This window comes from Sciurus carolinensis, chromosome 1 (assembly GCF_902686445.1).
Source record: "Sciurus carolinensis chromosome 1, mSciCar1.2, whole genome shotgun sequence".
Lineage (NCBI taxonomy): Eukaryota > Metazoa > Chordata > Mammalia > Rodentia > Sciuridae > Sciurus > Sciurus carolinensis.
Genome location: NC_062213.1, coordinates 201,107,495 through 201,128,887, shown reverse-complemented (window position 1 = coordinate 201,128,887; position 21,393 = coordinate 201,107,495). Strand labels below are relative to the sequence as shown.

Below are 21,393 nucleotides of genomic sequence, written 5' to 3'. Positions count from 1 at the left end.
CCGTGGATTCGTCACACTGCCAGGAACGGCACTGGGACCTTGGAGGACTCTCAGGAGCCTCCCGGGAGCAGCCATAAGGCAAACTGAAAAGAAGCCGGCCATTCACCCCAGCAGAGCGAGCCCTGTGCTCTCAGCTGGGCCAGGGAGCACACTCAGTGCCCATCATTGCTCCTTAAAAGTCAATCTTCCCCTTGTCCCCTCTCTCCCACCCTCCTCCAGGGCTCCTCCTTCCCTCCGGGATATGGTAATCGGGCTGCCTTCTCAGGCAGAGCTGAGCTATTATTCCGTATTTGTATTTCGGATTTGGCCTCTATACTTGGGGTGGGGACACAACACTCTCCACTTGGAGAGATCTCTGTTTGCAGCTCAGAGTGGCCCCCTTCCCACCAGGACCTAGCCCCACCTCAATGTCTTCAAGCCTAGATGGAGCCACTGAGGGCCCTCTGTCAGCCTCAGACAGCCCGGCAATGGGTCCCCGGATGATCCCGAGCACAGGGGGAGTGAACTCTAGGGCAGGAACACAGGCTTGAGCCATTTGCTTCTGCACAGAAGAGCTCTGTAGGCACCAGGGGTCATAAATACCAGTGTGTCCACCTGGTGGCCAGCCAGTGGGTGCAGCTCTCAGGGACTGCACACCAGAGAGATAGAGCAGGAGAGGCAGGTGAGTAACAAAGTGGGAGCTCACTCAACACCTAAATTAGAGGTGCCCCACCTCGATTTTCCTCTTAAAAATAAGGCCTTACCAGGGGCCTGGTGGGGGCCTAACATGGGTTGGACCACCCTGAGTCTGATGTGGGGCTTGGCATCTCATTTCATCACTCTCTATACTCTTACCTCTCCCACAGGCTGGAAGCTTCCTGAAGGCAGGGATTCCAGCTTACCCACCTTTCTATCTCCCTGTTCCATCAGCACACACACTGTCCATATGTCATGAACTCCTGACTCAGGGTCACCCAGGAGTGGCAGTGGTCTCTCTTCTCTCTGGCTTCTGTCACTAACACTGCTTGATTCTGCAGCTGGTCCTCTTTTGAGGCAGCTCCTTGGCTCTCCCTGAATGACACCAATGCCAATGCTTTCTGAGCCCGGATGGAAAGGGGCCAGGCCACTGGCCTTGGCTTCCAGTCCCCTTCTCCTGTGGCCCTACGACCAGGGGTGTCAGGCAGACGGTGTGCTATCACTGGAGGGATGCCCGGTCCCAGGGACTAGCAGGGCGCTGCGCTCTGGTGCCAGCGAGGTGAATGGAGAATGAGGGAGGAAGGGACAGCACCAGGAGCCTGAACTTGGCAGCTCCCTCCAGAGGGCACCCGGGGATGCCTTCGAGTGTCCAGGGGGCTGGCGAACTGCCAAGGCTGGGCAGGTCCGCTGGAGAGGCGCAGGAGCTCAGGCTGGGGAGAGACTTGGGAACCTCGTAACCTCAGGGGGCGGGGCAGGGGGCTCGGCCAGTGCTGTTTGCAGAGGCCGGGACTCACCCCCAGGGGTCGCTGCGCTACACGCAACCCCCACCCGCCGGCGCTAGGAGGTGGGCTGTACCATCGCGCGGCTCCCGCAGGGGGAGTGGCAGCCACGGCGGCGCCTGGCGGCGGACTCCGGAGACAGCAGCGCGCAGAGGAGCGCAGGCCTTCGCCGGCCAATGACTCAAGGTCCGGAGGCACGGAGGCCGGAGGCACCAGGACTGGGAGGCGGTTCAGTTCCAGAGCTTGTTTCAGACACCCCCATACTCCGTGGTAGGAGCCGGGACCCAAACAAAGGCGGGCGGCGAATAAAAGGCGGCGGCGGCGCTGAGTGCTCCGGTTGCGCGCTGGGGATCGAGACTGGCACCAAGCAGTCCGTAGCCAATACGCCCTGGAGCCGATCGGGGACCGCCGGCCTCCTGCAGCCCCGAGGAGCTTCTTCTGAGACTCCCGCCAGGGGACAAGGCTTCGCGGCGGGGCTCCCACTCCTCCGGCGGGTCCCCTCCAGCGTCCGCCGCTCAGCACAGCTTAGCTCGGCCAGCCGAGGTGAGTGCGACGGCCGCTGGGCGCCATCGGATCTTGGGGCTGGGGATACATTGCTCGGAGGAGAAGACAGGTCCTCCGCATCGCTTGCACCCTGGTCGGCGTGAGGCGGTGTGTGAAGTTCTCCCGCGCGCTGGCCAGCCCGGGATGCGGGCCTCGGAGCCCCGGGGAAAGCCGGCCGGTGGCGCAGAGTCCAGAACTTGAGCCCCGAGGCCGGGCCCCAGCCTCGTGCCAACACCCCGCGGAGTCAGAGCAGCCTGGTTCTGCTCGGGCGAGTTCGATGTCCAGAAACGGTCAAGCTTCAGACCTCTGGCCCCCTGCTCGTCCGTCCGATTCCGTAAAAGTTGAGCGTCCATCTGAAGCCGCCTCCGATCGGTCTGTCCGACGAGCTCGAGCAGAGGGAGAGACGGGGAAGGGTTGTTGACTCCTCCTCCACCCACCCCTTACCTTAGTGCGCTCATGCTTTCTGCGGGACATTCGGTCCTGGGGCCCAATTAACCTGGCCGCTGGTACCGCCGGGGTCGCGCAGGGGGCTCTGGGGTCCGCAGGCAGGTGATGGAAACCGAGTGCTAGAGGAAGCTTACGAGGGTGGAGGTGGGTTGGGCCACGGGGCAGTAGCGGCGCCGAGGGTGGGAGGAAAATTCCCAGCGCGGAAGGCGCAGAGTCTGGAGAGCCAACCCCGCCGCTGGGAGAACTTTTCCCAACTCCCCAGGGAGGCCCGCCGCTGAGCTGGGAAGGCGCCTCCTCGGGGGCTTCCTCCGTTTGGGCCCTCTGGCGATCCCTCCAGAGGCTAGGCGCGCGTAGGTCCCCGTCTGTCCGCGCGCCCGGGTCAGCACCGCGGACAGCGCACTGAGCCTGCACAGGAGCCTAGCAGAAGCCCCTGCGCGTGCCAGCGGGCGCACGCACACGCAGACCCACGGTCTGCGCGCACTCACACCCATCCACGCGCGCGCGCACACCATGTACAGACCACTCGCAAATTGTCCACACACAAATTCAGTCCACTCTCGCGTAGATACACACGCACCCGCAGTTCATAGGTGCATAATCCACATGCAGACCCAAGATTCACCCGCATGTGAACACAGATCTTCCCGCAAGCGTGTGGACCTGGTCCACACTCAACTGCCCTCTCCAGATGTACTCACTAAGCCCTAGACTCCAGAAACCACTACACAGGGGCTCCGACTGATACCCTGGGACTCACAGAGCCCCTCAGGCTTCAGGTGCGCATCTGCCCGCCCCGCCCCCGTCCCCACCCGCGGCACACGCGACACTCACACCCCTTCACTGCTAAGGGGCAATCAGCCCTCCTCACCTCCCACTTCAGACCTCTGAGCATCTAGGGCACCTGCCAAAGGAGGGAGGAGACAGCTCAAGCAGCACCAGGGCAGACAGACCTCTTGCAAAATCTTGGTTTGAAGCTCAGGGTCCATTTTGTGTGGTTTCCACCCTCAAGTCGACTCCACCTAAGCCTGATGCGTCCTCTCCCGCCAAGGTCCACATTCTCTGCTCCCACTCTTTCTCTGTTTCTCTGCTGTTTCATCCGCCCTGCCCTCTCTCGCACCCCACCATTTTATCTGGTCTTTCCGTCCTCCTTCACTTCTCTCCCCAACTTTCCTTAGCTTGGGTCTGACCCAGTCTTCCTCTCAAGCTGGTACAGCGGACCTTAGCGGGAGCTGACTCCTTTCTCCCGGGTTTGCCTCCTCAGCTGCAGACCCCATGGCTCCCTTCCTGCCTCTGTGGAAATCTGACCCTCCCCTGCCCATGGCCTCTGCAGCTTCTGCCTCCTTCTCTGGGAAAATTTCCAGGGCCAGATGCCTCAGAGCCCTCAGTCTCTCCTAGGAAGAGAGGGTTCTGGGGTGACAGCAAGCCCCACCTCAGGAAGATTTGACTTTCAGAAGCATTTGTACCCAGGCCCTGGCTCACTCTTGCCCTTAAAGTCCAGAAAATGGATTGTAAAAGCCCTGTCCCTGGTGGTGAAGGATCATTGAGTGGGGAGGCCGGATCCTAGCCTCAACCTGACCACGGGCTCCCAGTGTGTCCTTGGGCAAACTACTTCCCTTCTCTGAGCTTCAGGCCTTGCACTTGTAAAACAACAGGACTGGCTGAGGTGACCTGTGGGGTCCTTCTTTGACCACAATAATCTGGAACATTGACTTTCTACTAAGTTCCTGGATTTAGGTGGGATTGAAACTGTGGTTGTCACCCGAGAGGTTATGGGACCTTTGCCCTTCCTTAGAGCAAAAGTCATTCTGACCTGAGTGAGAGATGTTCAGATGATTTCCTTATTAGAACCAGAAATGTCAAGTAATTTTCTTAAGGTCACACTGCTGAAGCACCATCTCCATGGAGGCAGGCATTGGTCCAACTGTCCCTCTGTGGTCTGCATGAACCACCAGTTCCACCGTGGATGCGTGGTGAATGAATGAACAGAGTGGGGATTTAAACCCGAATCTCCAGATCCCCACGTGCTGGGAATCGTGGTGGAAGCCCTTTTCTCTACAGTTTAGACTTGCCTCCCTGTCACCCCCTCCCCGCTCCATGCACCCTGTCATTCAAAGGCAGATGGAGTTGTCTGAGTTAGGGTCCCTCCTCCCAAGGGGCAGACTCTTGGCTGGGTATAAATGACCCCAGAGGAGGGGCTAGCAGAGAGCAGCTTTAGCGGTCCTGCCAGTGGGTGAGGACCTGTGATCTGCCCCAGGTCCCTACAAACCAACTGATCGACCGCCCATAGGCACTCATTTGCCAAGCCTGTGGCCCGAGCGAAGGCGGCGGTTGCTATGACTTGCCTGGCAGCTCCTCCTCAGAGCCTCGTGAGCTGGGGGCTGCACAAGCAGCCGTCTCTGAAGAGCCAAGAGAGGCCGAGGAAGAGGGGGTTTCCCTGCGGGCCCTGGCCAGCCTGCTCTCGGTCATCAAAAACAGCGGTGGTGGCGGATAATGACAGTATTATTGGTGTTGATGACCACATCGGCATTACTTTAATTGGAGGCTTGGTGATCCCCCTCTCTGGGTCCCTTCCCTCTCTTTGAAATTGTTTCCCCTCCTGAACCCCTTTGCACCCAAATGTGGAGAAACTGAGGCGTGGACAGTGAGGCGGGAGAGGAGGCTTTGTCATTTGGAATCCTCCTCCCTGCCCAGCCTCCTCCCAGCATTTTCCTGCCAGAGGAGCCCAGGGAAGTGTCAGAATCTGTCAAAACACCCTTCCAAGCTGGATTCCAAGGCACCAAGGCCCAGGGAAAATAAATAAAGAGAGCCGTGTCAGCCCGAAATAGCAGCGTGCGCCCTGCCACAAATCTGCATGTTTCCACGAGCCGAGTCCCCGGGCAGACAGCGCAGCAAGCTAAGCTGCATGGCGGCTCCCGGGAGGTGCCCCACCAGGCCTGGGGGCAGGGATGCTGCCAGGACTGTCCAGGGAAGGTGACGGTGAGCCCCTGCTGAGCTCCTCCCTGCCTGGCCACCAGAGACAGCTGGCCACACTGCCACGCTGCCTGCTGGAAGGTGCTAGTGGGAGGACGGTGAGTAATGTGTGTCTGCAAATTAGTCAGAGCTCTTTGGAAAGGGGCACCGTGCAGGGCTGATGGCCTCCGGCCCCTGGCCTGCAATGGGAGGCTGGAGATAACAATACCAGTGATAGTTGCTGCCGGTTGCTGAGTGCCTACTGTGTGCCAGGACTAAGGATTTACACACACTGTCACTCAAGTCTTGCAGCCATAGGAATTGTTGCCTCCGCTGAGTGCATGGGAAAAATCAGGGTTCAGAGACGTGAAGAGACTTGCCCAAGGTCACACAGCTTGAAGAGACCAACTTCAGGTTTTGATGTGAATGAAGCAAAAGTCCTAGTTTCCCCCAGTATTCTGCATTGTTTCTAGTTATCTTTTCATTTGTTCATTTTGTTGTTGTTGTTAAGAAACCCACTGTATGATGGCTTTCAAAAGGAAGTAAATTCTGCTGCCAGCAGGACAGAGCATGAAGACCAGCACTCCCACCTGGTCTGTCTCTCGTGGCCCAGGTGCCTAAGGCTTCCGAGCTGGGGTGGGGGCCGGGCCTCGCCTGTGCGTCTCAGACTCTGCCCCCAGCTCTGGGAGCCTCACCCATCTCAGACAGGAGCCTCTGAAGAAGTCAGGGCTGCAAGAGGCCTCCGCAGACGGGAGGTTCCTTCAGAGAGGGCCAGTGAGCTGCCTGGCACCACACAGCACGGTGGTGCCAGAGCCTGAGTCTGGGAGCCCCAGGTTGGGGCTCTGCCCATGTGACCTGCTGGCTTTCTGAATGTGTGGCAATGTCTGGTGACACCAGCGAAGGGGCTGAACTGATGGCAGCAGGGACCTGAGAGCTCCCTGCAGGGCAGCGTCCCCTCCTGCCCCTCCTGACACAGCTGCCCCTGTGCCCTGTCCCGCCTCGTCACCCTGAACATCACCCCTGTGGATTCGGGACAGTAGCCAGGTGCCAGCCACCGCGCTGAATACTTTGGGAACATCAACTGTGAAATGCTGTGCTTTAGTCCGAGCCTTTAGGGAAGAGGCACCGAGAGAGGCTGACGGCCTCCAGTCCCTGGCCCACCATGGAGGCTGGAGATAACAGTACCAAGAGTAGCGGCTGCCAGTTGCTGAATGCCTACTGTGTGCTGCAATCCCTGCAGCCACACTAGAGGCAGGCGTTCTTGCTCCATTTCATAAATGTAAGGCACTGAGACTAGAGAGGTTGAGTCACCTGTCCAGGGTCACACAGCTCTTAAAGGGGCAGGTGGGGCCAGCAGAGCTCCTGCTACCGAGTTTACTCTGGGAAGAGGCAGGGAAGGCTTGGAACCAAAGCCAGGGAGGCGGCGGTGGGCAGCCCGGAGCTATTTACGCCACACCTCCCGGCCCTGGCAGGCTTGCTGGCACATACCGGCTGCGGCTGTGTCTCTGCCAATACCTGGAAGGAAGGAGGTCAGTGCTTCTGGGACCAGCCGCTGGGGACGTCCTTGAAGCGGAGGGTCCCGCCTGTTTCCCCCTGAGCTCCACAGGGAGACCCTCTGGAGTCAGCCACACCGTGGGGCCAGCCGTGTACCCTGATTCTGGCGTCTCACCTCCTCCCTTGGGTTCCGCCCTCTGATGGAACCAGCCTGGAACCCTGGGCAGTTTGGAACTGACCTTTGGGTGACAGGTTTGAGTCTTGGCATGTGCGGAGAGTGAGAAGACCGGGAACAAGGGGTGGTGGGGACAGTGGGAAGGACGGGTATGGGTGGAGATGCCCACAGGTGCCACCCAGGTTTCTTACGCTCCTCGGGACCAGGGGGTGAAATCCTGGGTGACGGTGTCCGGGACCTGCAGCCTTCTCTGTGAGCTCTGCTGTGGGCCAGCATAGGCGGTGGGAGTGGACAGTCTGTCCTTGAGAGCTCACTGGAGTGCCCTGTCCCCAGCCCTGGGACCCTTTCCCTGGAGCAGAGGTGGTGGGTGGTGAGTCCTGTCTCATGTGGCCCCCCCGGGAGTACAAGGGGACCCAGGTGGTTTCTGGGACCGGGTGGACATGATCTAGGCAAGCTATCATCCCAGGGTCAAGAGGAAAGTTTCCCTGGGTGGTGCCCCTGGTGTAAGTGAGCACTCTCCCCAGCTTCATGTCTTGGTGGCACAGCGGGCGCGGGACGGAAGGCTCATCCCCGCCCCGCCATCTGCTCCAAGCATCCAACACACACTGGCACCTGGAGGTGCGTCCTTTGCCAAGGCTTGTTAAGAGGAGACGCAGCTGCCCGCGGGAAGCCTGCTGGTCGGGAAGGTGGTGAACTTCCTGCTCTGGGCAGCTTGTGCCAAATGGTGTCCCTGGGCTGTGTTTCCTGACCTCTGCACTGTCCTGGAGGATTTCATGTCATCTCCCTGTGGGGAGTTCTGCAGAGCGGTCACCCCAGCCGTAAGGACAATGGCCAACATATTTTGAATGATTAACATATATTGCTACCTGGGCTCAGAGTTTTGTAGATAGTACTTCCTTTGTCCTCTTACCTGCCCAGCAACAGGACAGCATCCTTGTCCCCAATTTAACAATGGGAAATGCCACACACAGAGACTAGGCAGCTGGCCAGTGAGCTGCGGAGCTGGCACTGAACCCAGGCATGTTGACCCCAGGAGTCATGAGCAAACTACCCCACAATGGCCAAGATCCTCGCTTTGGCCTGTAGGTGAACTTGATTTGAGTCTTGAGGACGAATGCAGTCGAAGGCCAAGTATCTCTTGGATACTTCAGTAATCTGGGTAGTCTGTGCGTGTGGACTCGGGCTCTGTCCCTGGTGACAGGGTGATGGGGTTTGGCCATTTGCTTCCCGACAGCCAAGCAACCAAATGGGTCACTTTCCAGATATCTGTACGTGGGCAGCATCTGGCAGGCTGGCAGGACTTCCCCGGCTTCCACCCCCATGGAGATCACGCCCCACTGGACGGGACTGCATAAGGGAACTTTCTGGTTGAAAAGTATTTGCTGTTTTTAAAGCATCATCGTGTAGCTTCACAAAGGCAGGATATTGGTTTCGGTTCCTTCCTGCGACACAGGCCTGGGAGACATTAGGCTTAAGCTGGAGAGGAATCAGGCTCTGCAGAAGCATCAGCTGCCGCAGGAGGAGGAAGCCCTCCTGGCCCGGCCCAGGGCAAGCACCGGGGCTGGGCCCGTCGCGTGTCCTCTGGAAGGCCACCTGCCTTTCCCACCCGGTTCTTCCAGACCCTCGGAGCAGACGATCCCAGAGCGACAGAGCCAGGGATCTGTGATAAACAGGGACACGTCAGGCAAGAGGCATTAATGAGCTTGAGAATGGATCTGGGGTGAGAAGGTTCTTGGAGCCTTCGGGAGGAAAGGAGTTCCGGACGTCACAGTGAAGACCACAGTGACTTCACAGAATAAAGCCCTCGCTTTCTAGGGTGAGGCGTTGGCCGGACCATGGGACCTGCTTGCAGGAAGGACTGAGCCGGGGAGGCGCTGACGCCTTGGTGGTCAGGGCTTTGACTCGCAGGGCCTGGCCCCAAGTGTCCACGAAGGGGAGGGTTGCGTTCCCACCTCCGCGTGAGAAGCCACGATGTCGCCTGCTCTTTAGCGGAGGTCCCTGGGTCTGAGAAGCCTGGGGAGGGGGTCTTGGTTCTGGATTAGAGTCCTGTGCGTCTTCCCTTTCTGAGGGGGTGTGGAGAAGAGGTGCTGAGCCCAGTCTCGGGGGGCTGCTGCCTCGTTCTCCCCGCTGCCACCAGCTCTCCTGGGCAGCGTTTGGAAGAGAATGGGTCCGCCTCCTTCCCGCCCTCACCTGTCCAAAAGACCGAGTGGATTATCCCACCCTCTGCAGACCAGCTGTCTAGCACGTGGAGGCCCCGGCTTCCTGGGCTGGCTCCCCTGCCCTGGAGAAATGGGGGTCCCCAGCCCCCAGCTCAGGATGGGGAGGCACGTCTGGTCCCTGCCCTCTCTCTGCATCTCCCAGCCCTCCCCATTCTGCCCCACCCTCTGGTCCTGGGTTGCCCTGGCTCCTGGCTGTGGCATGAATTGGAATCTAGACGATGACAGAGTTTAAGGACCCTCAGGACCCCCAAAACTCTGCAACCCTCTTCCTCTTCCCAGCTGCCTCTCTGCCTTCTCTCCTGTCACACTCCTGGCCCTTTGAGGACTCCAAATGATGGAATTGAGAGGTTCTGAAAGTTCCTTGAGTCCCATTGTTCAGAAGGGCAAACTGAGGCAAAAGAGGGCAAGACTTGCCCAAGGTCACAAACCAAAAAGAGACAGCGCCTTCACCGCGGAAGGACTGGGGAGGGAGAGTGGGGGGTCTAGACTGGACAGCACCTCCCTGTTGGTGGGGGACACTCGCACCTGGGTGGCTTCACTGGGTCTCTCCTGGCCTCTGGGACTGGGAACCCGCAGTTCTTAGTCTCTGGGGTCCCCAACCTCCTAGGCATTTTTTGAGAAAGGCAGCAGAGTGGGGGGCATGCTTGAGGGTGGGCCGCCTGCCCCAGCTGGGCAGCTCCACCCAGACTCCTGTCTGTCTCCTGAGGTCCCCGCTTGGTCACCAAGGGTGAGCTCATGGGCACACTGTGGGGAGCGGTGTCACACTCCCCACCCTGGCAAGGGCCCCCAAGCGGGTCCCAGGTGCACAGGGATACTGAGCCCACCCCCTGTACTGACATGGTCACCCCCGCCACGTCTGCACTGTCAATCATCAGAGTGGCCAGGAAGCCCCTCCCAGAGCCACTGCCCAGGCGACACTTAAGGGAGCTTCCACGGGGACACCCTGGAAGGGGAAGGTGGGTGTCAGTCCATGAGGTTGCCTCGTCCTCCCTTCCTGGGCCCACTGTCCCTGCTGGGCTGTGCCTAGACTATGGCCAGATGCGGGGCAGGTGCCGAGTGCTCAGGGGCAGCTCGCCCAGCAGAGCGGGTGAGGAGGGCTGACCCCAGGACTGAGGCCTCCCGACGAGTCAGAGGGGATAAAGGTGAGCCCCGGGCTCAGCGGAAGTCAGGTTCACGTAAGTCCCTCACTCCTGCAGCCCAGGTTTCTCACTTGCAAATGGAAGTCGTTCCGGGAGCAGAAACCCTGTTGGAGTTGGTCTGCAGGCCGTGGGGGGAGCTGTGCTGTCGCCGTCGCAGGACGGGAGGATCAAGGGCAGGGCGAGGTCTGGCTCTGGCTCAGGGATGCAGAGCAGCTCTGCCATCTCCTCCTGGGGCTGGTCCTCAGCACTCCACAGACCCAGGTGGCAGGGCGCAAGGACCCTGAAGGCTCCGGTCCCCTGAGGTCCCCGCTTTCTTCCCGCCAGAACGTGGTGGTGGCCTCTGAGGGCTTGAGCTCTGTGCTTTCGGTGCCTGTTCATCTCCCCTCCAGCCTCTCTGGGAGGCTCTCGGCCAGGCTGAGTGTGCAACACCCTGGACCCCGCGATGGGTCTGGGTGTGCGGGGTGAGGGGGCGCGCAGCAGTCTCCCAAGGCCTTTTCCAGAGCTAGGAACGGGCGGTGGCCTCTGTCCTGGGAAAGCTGATGGCACATGGCTCTTGGGCTCTGCTGCCCGCTTCTGGAGGGGGTCGAAGGGAGCCCTCCCCCTCCGTCTGGCTGCCCGCCCTCCGCCTTCCCCAGCTGGGCCGTGGCTGAGGATCGGCGGTGTCGGTGTACAGGGCCACCCTTCCCACCCGCCATCTGGCAGGTGGGAAGACTGCTCAGCCATCAATGCTGAGGGACTTGTTCCAGGTCACACAGCAGGCTGGCTGCAGGCCATTCTGCTGCCCCCATCGCCCGCCGCCTGCTTCCTTCACCTCTCCTACCCCTGAGCTTGCAGGGGGATGCGGGAAGGCTGAGCCAGAGACGCGGAGATGCGGGGAGAACTGTTTTACATATTTGCTAATCGGGTCTGGGAGAGAGAGGGCTGCAGCTCATCAGCCAGGAAGGAATCCAATTTGGCTTTTATAGCCACGGTTATTGGTCATATATCGTGGGATCTTTTTATTTTTTATTAACCCAGCAACCTGGGGGCTGGGGAGCCGGACTCAGCGGGGCCCCATGGGACCCTGGGCTCGGCGCCGCAGTCTCCAGTGCCACATGGAACTCCAGGCAGCAGCCAGGACCCGGGAGAGAGAGAGGTGGTGGAGGGACGGACTTTCTGACCCTTCAGGCCAGGAGCATCTGGGAGCCTGCTTCTATTTCACGGGCTCTGTACGAGTTGCTGCTTTTATTAAGCTTTTATTGTCCTTTTTTTCCATGAGGCTGAGGCTGCTCAGGGCTGCCAGAGCCAGCGCTGTCAGGGGAGGAGGAGGGGACGGGGTCGAGGGGTGGGATTCCTTCTGGTGCGGAGCCCAGAGGCTGCAGGGACCTGCTCTGACACCGGCCTGCTGAGGCTCCCATCCAGCCCCAGCCCTCCAGCTGCCTCACAGAGCCGGGGTTGAGGCGTGCAAGTCAGTAAAGCATCTTGCGTGCGCCAGGTGCACGGCAGTGCTTGGATGGCACGCCCCTGGCAAGGGGCTGGCAGACGGTCCCTGCTCGGTCATCTATTTTCTTTCAACCAGGAGAAGCTGGTTTGGCAGGTCTGGTTGGCTGTTTGTGGCCCCCTCTGGTCACCAAGTCCTGTTCCTGGTGCCGTCATTTCTTCTCTCCCCAGGACTGGAGGAAGAGAGCCTCCAAGGTGTGAGTCCAGGCCGGAGATTCACGAGCTGGAGTCCACTTGCAAAGCTCCCGGGCATGGGGGAGGCCCGTGGGGGAGGCCAGAGGCCCTGGGAGGCCAGCAGGCTTCATCTGCTCCGTCTCTGCAGTCTGCCCTTCCCTGCCGAGGGAGTCCCTGGGAGCTGGGGAGCAGCACCTCAGGGTCTTATGGCAAATCGTCTGGATTCTCGTCTGGATTCTCTGCCTTGACTCAACGCCCTGGGTCCTGAGAGTGACTTGGGGTCTTGGGGTGGAATTTGCTGCTTTTTTTTTTTTTTTTTTTTTCCCCCAGTACCGAGGATTGAATCCAGGGATGTTGTACCACTGAGCTCTGTTGCCAGCCCCTTTCCATTTTTTTTTCTTAATTTTGAGACAGGGTCTTGCTAAGTTGCTGAGGCTGGCCTCAAGCTTGCAATCCTCCTGCCTCAGCCTCCCACTTGCTGGGGTTTGGAATCTGCATTTTAAGAAGTGACTTTGACTCACACTGAAGTCCAGGGGGCTGTATGGCAGAAAGGGGGTCAGCTCTGACTGAGCGATAGACCTGCCCCACACGCAGGGGCCAGATTTGGGACTCTTGCCACCCGTGAAGTTCATAATGACCTCGCTAGCTGCTGTGCTTCAGCCAGGGGAGGGGACATCACCATGCCATTTTATAGATGGGGAAACATACTCGCCTATAGCGCCTGGCTAGCGACAGAGCTGGATTTGAACCCAGGTCTGACTGTACAGTCCACATTGCTTAGTTTACCCCTCATCCCCCATATCAGACCCTGGTTGCTTTCATTGCATGATAAACCTCTTAGTGTTGGGGCCACCAACTCTGTCTGTCCCGGTGAGCCGGCTAGCATGGGGGAAGGCATGGTGGGTGTTCGGCTGTTCCCTGTGCTGTAATATTGCCTGGAGCGGAGCTTGTTCGCCGTCCTGTGTTGAGCTGCTGGGTCCAGAGTCAGGCACAGGAGGCTGGGCGTCCTGCATCCTCTCCATCTCTGCAGCCGCCCTGCTCTGAGGCGGGAGGGCCTTACAAGGCTCACCAGAGCCCCACCCTCCCTCCACCCCACCTGGGCGCCAGTAAAGAAGCCCTGCTTTTCTTTTCCAAGAGGATCGGTCGTGTGCATCCCCCAAACTCCCTGCTGGCAGGCGGAGCCCACAGGGTGGTGTTTCTGGGAAGGGAAGGGACAGCAGGCCTGCCCGTGTCAGCGTCGGTCACCCGGCCAGGGCTCCGTCTGGGCAGAGAGGAGGGGGGACTGAGACAGGGCCACAGTGCACCTGAGGGATCTCCCTGACCGGCGGCCTTTTTCTTTTGAGATTCTGGGTAGGACCTGGGACGACCAGCTGCTCACCCAGGGGGGCCCACACGAGGCTGCGGTCTGAGTGGAAAGGCCCAAGAGCCAGAGGGCCGCGTTCTGAGTCCCAGTCCCCAAGGCTGGAGACCAAGAGGGGCCAGCCGTCAGATGGAGTGTCCCTCTTCCCAGCCTTTCTGGGCAGCTCAGCTCTTCCGTGGTTGGAGGGTCGCCCACCCGCGGGGACCACTCGCTTTGTGCAGCTGCTGACTCAGAGCTTCATCTCACCCTGGACACCCTCACAGACACACCCGGAGTCCTGTCCGGCCCAGTTCTGGGCAGCCAGCAACCCTGTTTGCTTGACACATACACTCAAACCATCAGTAAAGGAGCCAACATACCCATGTTCCACCAAAGGAAGGCCAAGGTCCGCAGTGCCCGGAAACTCCCTTTATATCATGTGCTGCGTTGTGACTTGAGGTCCCGTGGGGGTGCACAAAGTGTCTTAAGGGCAACGGGTTTCTTCATCCCAGGTGTCCACTTCTCAAGTCCCCTGAGGGCTGCCTGCAACAGCGAGAAGAGCTATTCCAGGGCTTGGGGACCAGTAAAACTCAGCTTCATACTCTCGTTCTACCTTAGTAGCTGTGTGACCACGAAGGCATTACTTAACCTCTCTGATTCTGCTCTTTCTTCTGTGAAATGGGGATGTTCATGTGCCTGCCTTGCTGATGGGAGGGCACGGGGTAGGTGCTAAGCACATTGGGATGTACATTTGTCCTAACGGGTATCAGAGGGCCTGTGTCGAGGGAGCTGGACTTTTGCTTCACACCACCCGCGTGGTTCTGCCCACTTCCGCTCTCCTGTTTCTAATGCTTCTCCAGGCTCCAAGGCCGCGATGGATAGCCAGGTCCCAGGGAAGGGTTTGGGATCCAGGGTGACAGGCACACGTGGGCAGAGGGTCTGGAGGGAGGTGGGTTATTGGAAGATGACAGGAATGTCGGATTTGGAAGCGTGCTGCCTTGGAGGGCCCGTCGCCCTCTCACTCGAGCTGGATGCACGCAAGAGGCAGCCCATGGCAGGAGGCAGAGAGACAGAGTCCCCTTCAGCATGCCAGAGGTTGATGGGACCGCCCAACTCAACAGCCTGCATTTTGAACTTGTACCCAGATCTCTCGACCCAAGGGTGAGAGAATCAAAGACCCCGAGGTCTAGAACCACAGCTAAGCCCAAACAAAACACGGCGTCAGGAAGAAGCCGATCAGCTCCTAATTGCCGTTAAATTACATATACATATACGTGTTCTCAGCCCAATCTGCATGTCTAATGTGAGTTTTTGATTACATTTTAATAGCCTGGCTGGATGGGGAATGAAGGAGGAAGGGTTCTGTCATCCGACGACTGAGGGAGAGGAGTCGTACCAGGGCCAAAGAGAGACTGACCTAGGGCCACGTCCCTGGGGCGCTGGGGAGAGGAGCGGGCTGGCACGGTGTCCACGCTGCCTCCCGCCAGAGCCCCTGTGTCCAGATGGCAGGTCCTCTGGCCTGCGAGTTGAGGGTGCCTTTCCCCACGCTTCCGACACAGCTCCCGTGCTGTGCTTGTTGAAGCCACGTACTGTCTTCTCCAGGCCTGGTTGTCCCCTGGGGCTGCCCAAACCACCCCAAGATCCAGTGGTGGAGGAGGGTGAAAAGCCCAGCCAAGAGCCCTGGCCCCTCGCTGCCTGTCCACCTTGGGGACCATCCCCCTCTGCCCCCTGCCCCCCGTCCGTCTCCCCACGTGGGAGTCCAAGCAGTTGGACTAGGAACGGCCTGAGGTTCCTTTCGGGTTCAATGGACCATGGTCCACCTCAGTTCATTTCAAGACCCCTCTCTTCATCGGAGGGGTCGGAGACTCCACCCACACCCACACCCACACCCACCCACTGAGCCTGTGCCACGTCCCTCTGTCCCAGGGGCCTGCTGGCACTCCTCAGCCTTCCTAGGTGTGGCTCCTTGGAGGACAAAGCCCCCTCCTGTGCGCACTAGAGTAACCGTGGGTGGAGGCTGTTGCAGATTCCGTCCCCCCCCCCCACACACACGTTCTATTTTTAAATAACATTTATTTCTGATTCTAGAAGTAAGGCTGCACCTGATCATTGCAGAAAAATTGGGAACAGGCAAGTATAAAGGAGAATATAAAAATCACCCATAATCCTTCCAAACTGCGATAACCACTCTTAATGGGTTTTATTTAAATACCTACATATGGGTTGGGTTTTTTTTTTTTTTTTCTTCCTGTTATAAAATTGCGATTTTGCTGCAGATGTGGCTTTGGGTCCCTCCAGGCCTTCACCTTGAAACTGGGTGAAGCTCTTCCTTCCCTGGTGACCCCGTATTGCCTTTCCCAGAGCGGGAGACGGGGATCCCTGCCCGGATGTGTCCACCTTGGTTCACTGGGCCTTGAAAGAGAGTCAGGTTCTGACTCCCTGTGTGTGTGTAAGAGACCCCGAGAGGAGGAGGGCCAGAGGGAACTGGTCACCGACAGCACTGCCACCGCCCACCCTGATGGAGGCCCAGAGGCCCCACCCGCCAGCCGGGACCACAGTCCTGCTTCGGCCTTGTTCCTTCGCATAGAGCAGCTGGGGCTCCGGGCCAAGCGAATCTGTTCCCATCACTTGAGAAAAGAAAACAGGTCTAACATCTTCAGCCCACCCTGCCTGCCATGGAGGGCCGGAGAAGGCAGTTACAGCTGAGGTGTCCCCGTTGCTGGGCGACTCCCTTGTCCTTTCTGTCCAGGGAAGAGCTCTGTGAACTCCGAACTCCGACCCCAGGATCATCTGACCTTCTCCCCCCCGCCCCCCCCCCCCGCAGGGAGCCTGGCAGCTGTGGGGCTCCCGCTGGGAGGAGGGGCTCTGCCCAGTTTTCTGCTCCTCTCAAGGCCACCAATGCTGTCTACAGTCACGGAGTCACACATACGAACAGGACTCCTCTGCTCCTGTCCCTGGTACTACTGCACGTACTTCGGGAGCGGCCCCTGGGCTCCCCTGCTCCATGGCAAATTGGCCTCTGCTGGGAGGACCTGACAGCGGGTCCCCAGGTCGGAGCCGGGACTCCCGCAGGCAATCCCGCTCACATGCTCACGTCGCATGCTGGGCGACGCTGGCTCATTGGCCGGCTGGTCAGAGGGAACTCCTACGGGTGGGCTCCACCTGGGCCAGTCGGGCTTCCCCAGCATGGCAGCCGGTTCCGGCCAGAGCCTCCTAGGAGCTGGGCAGAAGGGAGCGTCATTACCCAGCTCAGGAGTCAGAACAGCACTGCTGCCACAGAGGGTCCCTCTGGCCCAACCAGATTCCAGAGAAGGAAGGCGGACAGTCCCTCTTGAGGGACGAGACCCAGAGCCACGTCCTGCCTAAGCTGGTAAGGTGGAAGACTCTGCTGTGGCCGTCTCTGGAAAGCACGGTCCCCTGTGTGGGTCTTTGGGAGTTTGCAGCTTCTTGCGGGTAGAGGATAAAGGAGTAGCAGCCGTCACTTCCCAAACCCTCCAGCCTTACCAGCACTGTGGTCGGCCCAACGCCTACTTCACCCTTCCCACCACCCCCATAGTGAGTACGGTCACCCTGTTCTGCAGATGGGAAGACTGAGGCTCAGGACGGTTATGCTGCCTGCTCTGAATCACATGGGATTTGCACCCCAATCAAAGCCACCGCTCTTAACACTGCCGCACTCCTCTCATTCCCCGTCCTGAGGAATGTTTACCCCCAGGCAAATTGTGATAGGGCGGTGGGGACACCTGGGAGATATGGGGCCCCTGGAGCGTCAGATCTGGGGAGTCTTGGCAGAAACGATGCTGAGCCAAGCCTGCAGAGCTGCGGTAGGTCTGGATGCCTTCTGCAGGGGCTGCAGACCTGGCCGGGTCACAACGGGAGAGAGGGGCCTCCAGATCACCCAGGAGGGCTGCCGGACTCAGAACCCTGACCTTTGACCTCCACACACACCAACACACGGTAAACTCTACTCCCCACAAGGTGGGCTGAAGTGGGGTCGGATGGGTAGGCTCCGTCCCCAGGAAAGGTGCAACCGTGGCCCCCACCTCCGATGCTCTACCCAAGGCTGGGAGGAGGAGGAGGAGGCTCCAACGCCACCCCCAGGACACGTCTGAGCGGCCGCCTGTGCAGATGCAAACTGGGCATCAGAACATTTGCACCCCAGGCACCTGGCAGGCCTACGCTGGGACACCCCAGAGAGGAGGTTGAATCGTGGCACTGATAGGAATCTCGTGTGTCCCAGGAGCATCTCCGCCCCTCCGTGCTGGGCGCCCCTCCTCTCCATCCACCCCAGAGCCCCAACCCGGTTGGCTTCTCCATTCTTTGTCTCCCTATTTCCGCCTGTCTCTCCACCACCCATTCTCCCTTCTCCGTCTGGAATCTCTCTGATGTCCATCTCTGTTGCCCCGCTTCCCCGGCCCTCTCTTACTCTGGACTGACGGCAACCCTCTTTCCCCTGGACAGACCGTCTAATTGAAATGGAGCACTCCAGAGAATGCTAATAGGAAAGAGAGCATCAATTAGCCAGCTCTGGAATAATTAGCTTCCTCCTCTCCCTGCCTGACGTCTAACTGGATAATGAGTCTCTCTGTCTAAAGAGAAGGCAGGTAGGACGAGGGGACAGGCCATGCCCGGGGATGCTAGAAGGTGTCCTACCTTTGGTCACCCCTTCAGAGCCTGCAGCCTGACCAGCCTTGACCTCTCCTGCCAGGCCCTCCTGCTGCTGGTCCTCAGATCTCGGGATGCAGATGCCTGGTCCCTGCCAGTGCCCAAAGGTTTGACATTGCTGGAGTTGCATATTAAGTGGCCTGGGCTTCACAAACAGTGGCTGCAGCTGAGCATCCCAGAGAGGGGGTGGGGAGGTACTGAGGGCTCTCAAGAAGAGCTACGACAGGCACCGAACACTGGCACAGCTCCCTGGGCAAAGGCTGAGCAGGTTACAGTCCCCAGAGCGAAGAAAAAATATATAGATAGATGTAGATATACATATGCATGTGTGTGTGTATATATATGTATATATTTGTGTGTGTGTGTATATATATATGTGTATATATATATATATATATATATATATATATATATGAGACAGACAATTCCTAATGTACTACAGCCTTTGGCCCCACAATTGTGTAAGGCAAGAATGGCTGGACACCTCCATTTTGTAGACAACAACTCTGAAGTTCAGAGAGGTTCACTGCCTTGCCGGTGTTCATGCTACCCAGAACCCCCAACCAGAGTCTGATTCTAAAGGTCATGTTCTTTACCTTCTAGAGTTCTAAAGTCAGAATGTAACAAAAATTGGAAAACCATGAATAGGCAACATTCTTGAATATTCCTTACATAGGGAGAAACATCTTTCCTGTTGGCCACTGGGCTGTAATTCACCTTTTCCTGTGAACTAGTCAAGGTCTAGTTGGGAGAGGTGATAGTCAAGAAGTAGGATTTTTTCTGTTTGCACGTGTGGATGAATTCAGGGGCGTTAAATGCTGGCCTGATGCAGTTCCGTTGTGGTATTGTTATTGGTTTTGAGTGTGCAGGTTTGGTACCCCAGGCGGGGCAAATCCCGCCACCGGGGCACCATCCGTCCCCCTCCCAAGGCTGCTGACGCTCTCCCTCTTCTGTAGGCTATGGACTCTGAGGATGACCCCCTGCTGCAGGATGTGTGGCTGGAGGAGGAGCAGGAGGAGGAAGAAGCAGCAGGCGAGGCCTTTGGCAGGGCCCAGAAGTCGGGGCCCCGCCCTGGGGCAGGGGGGCAGTGTTGCTGGCGGCGCTGGACCTTGCCCTCCCGGCCCCCGGCCACGGGCTTCTGGAGTACCCTGGGCTGGGCCTTCACCAACCCGTGCTGTGCAGGGCTGGTGCTCTTCTTGGGATGCAGCATCCCCATGGCCCTGTCAGCCTTCATGTTCCTCTACTACCCGCCACTGGACATTGACATCTCCTACAACGCCTTTGAGATCCGCAACCACGAGGCCTCGCAGCGTTTTGACGCCCTCGCTCTGGCACTCAAGTCACAGTTTGGATCCTGGGGACGCAACCGGCGCGACTTGGCTGACTTCACCTCTGAGACGCTTCAACGCCTCATCTCGGAGCAGCTGCAGCAGCTGCACCTCGGCAATCGCTCGCGGCAGGCCTCCCGGGCCCCGCGCTCCGCTCCCGCGGCCGCCTGGGACACCTCCGCGGCCCAAGATCCTGCAGCCGCTGGGAGCAGGCGACTTCGGCGTGATGCCCCGCCCCTGGCGGATCTGGCAGCCAACCAGAGTGAAGCACCGCCGGACCCTGGGCCCGACAAGAATGGGCGGCGCCAGCCCAGCGCCACACCCCCCGCGGAAGCAGCGGCCAATCAGAGCCGAGCCCGCCGGGGCGCCTCGCGCTGGGACTATTCTCGCGCCTATGTGAGCGCCAACACCCAGACGCACGCACACTGGCGCATCGAGCTCATCTTCCTGGCGCGCGGCGACGCGGAGCGCAACATCTTCACCAGCGAGCGGCTGGTCACCATCCACGAGATCGAGCGCAAGATCATGGACCACCCCGGCTTCCGGGAGTTCTGCTGGAAGCCCCACGAGGTGCTCAAGGACCTGCCGCTCGGCTCCTACTCCTACTGCTCCCCGCCCAGCTCGCTCATGACCTACTTCTTCCCCACCGAGAGGGGCGGCAAGATCTACTACGATGGCATGGGCCAGGACCTGGCCGACATCCGGGGTGAGCAGTCGGGAGGGCTGCGGCCGGCCCTGGGCCCAGGTGTCCTACCTCTCAGGCTGTGGGAGACTGGGTGGTGAGCTCTGCAAGAGGGGAGCTGGGCATGGCCAGGTGAGCACCCGCTGGGAGGGACGTGGGGCTGGGGAAGGTAAGGGGAGTGCGAGGTGGAGGCGCAGAGGGAGGTTCGGGTGCCCGCCCGGACCGAGGATGTTGGGAGTTATGTTGTGGCCACAGAGGGTGGGTGAAAGGCTGGCGGGGTCGGGGAGGTGGATACCCGTGGGGGAGCAGGAGGACCAGGGATCTGGTCAGAGCAAGACAGGACAGAGGCCGGGGTTGGAGGAGGACTGTGGCAGGGTTAGTTACAGGTAAATTAAGGATGGGACTTGAGGAATAGTGGGGCAGGGCCAGACAGTGGTCATGGGCACTGGGACTGGATTTAGGTGTGCCTTTTAAGGTAGTGTGGGCAGAGCAGAACCTTAGGAGGGGGCACTGGAACGGGACCCAGAAGGTGGAATTAGAGGACCTGGGAATTAGTTGGGGTTCATACTGGAAACAAGTGGTAAACTTAGTGGAAGCCACATGAGCAGGCCAGGGGGGCTACTCTTCTTGGGAAGCTGGGAGGTTTTTAAACCATCCTTTTGTCCCATTAGTGACCTTGAGGCAGCCTCAGTGGACTTTCCCAGCTCTTTAGAAAGGGGTAAGATGGTGAGGAGGGCCGGTGGGAGCTACCCACTGAACTCCCTGGCCCCATGGTGCCCCTGCAGGCTCTCTAGAACTGGCCATGACTCACCCTGAGTTCTACTGGTACGTGGATGAGGGCCTGTCTGCAGACAACCTGAAGAGCACGCTCCTGCGCAGCGAGATCCTGTTTGGAGCACCCCTGCCCAACTACTACTCTGTGGATGACCGCTGGGAGGAGCAACGGGCCAAGTTTCAGAGTTTCGTGGTCACCTATGTGGCCATGCTGGCCAAGCAGTCTACTAGGTAGGAAGTCCGGCCACCCCCAAGTGCCTGCCCCTGTGTGTACCAGGAAAGAGCAGGGAAGGGAATTGCTTTCCATGTGCCTCTTCCTGATAACCCCCAGATCTCTTTCCCCACGACCTTTCCCCTAGGAAATCTTTCTTCCCAAATCAGGGGTAGAGCCAGTACATCTTTGCTGTCACTCTTGACAAGTGAAAGACCCTTTTACTTGGTCAGGACAGCTTTGAGAGAAGCAGGAAGTCCTAGAACCTTCTCCCTGAAGGGCTTGGGTTTTGCTTTTTCTCCTGAGATGATGCTAGAGATC

The 21,393-nt window shown here is 59.0% G+C and overlaps 1 protein-coding gene across 4 annotated transcripts in view; it reads left to right on the top strand.

Annotated features, from left to right (window-relative positions):
- The first annotated feature begins 1,710 nt into the window (after positions 1 to 1,710).
- Disp3 (dispatched RND transporter family member 3) overlaps positions 1,711 to 21,393 on the top strand; it is a 43,483-nt gene continuing 23,800 nt past the window's right edge. Inside the window, exons 1-5 of one of the 4 annotated variants that reach the window (XM_047530315.1) lie at positions 1,711 to 1,997; positions 17,874 to 18,016; positions 18,121 to 18,184; positions 19,034 to 20,111; positions 20,873 to 21,092. In XM_047530315.1, the coding sequence (XP_047386271.1) occupies positions 18,152 to 18,184; positions 19,034 to 20,111; positions 20,873 to 21,092 (1,331 nt within the window). In that variant the 5' untranslated portion in view covers positions 1,711 to 1,997; positions 17,874 to 18,016; positions 18,121 to 18,151. Of the gene's footprint in view, positions 1,998 to 16,447; positions 18,017 to 18,120; positions 18,185 to 19,033; positions 20,112 to 20,872; positions 21,093 to 21,393 lie in introns of those variants that run through there. The other 3 variants (XM_047530304.1, XM_047530293.1, XM_047530325.1) reach the window with 3 other exon arrangements.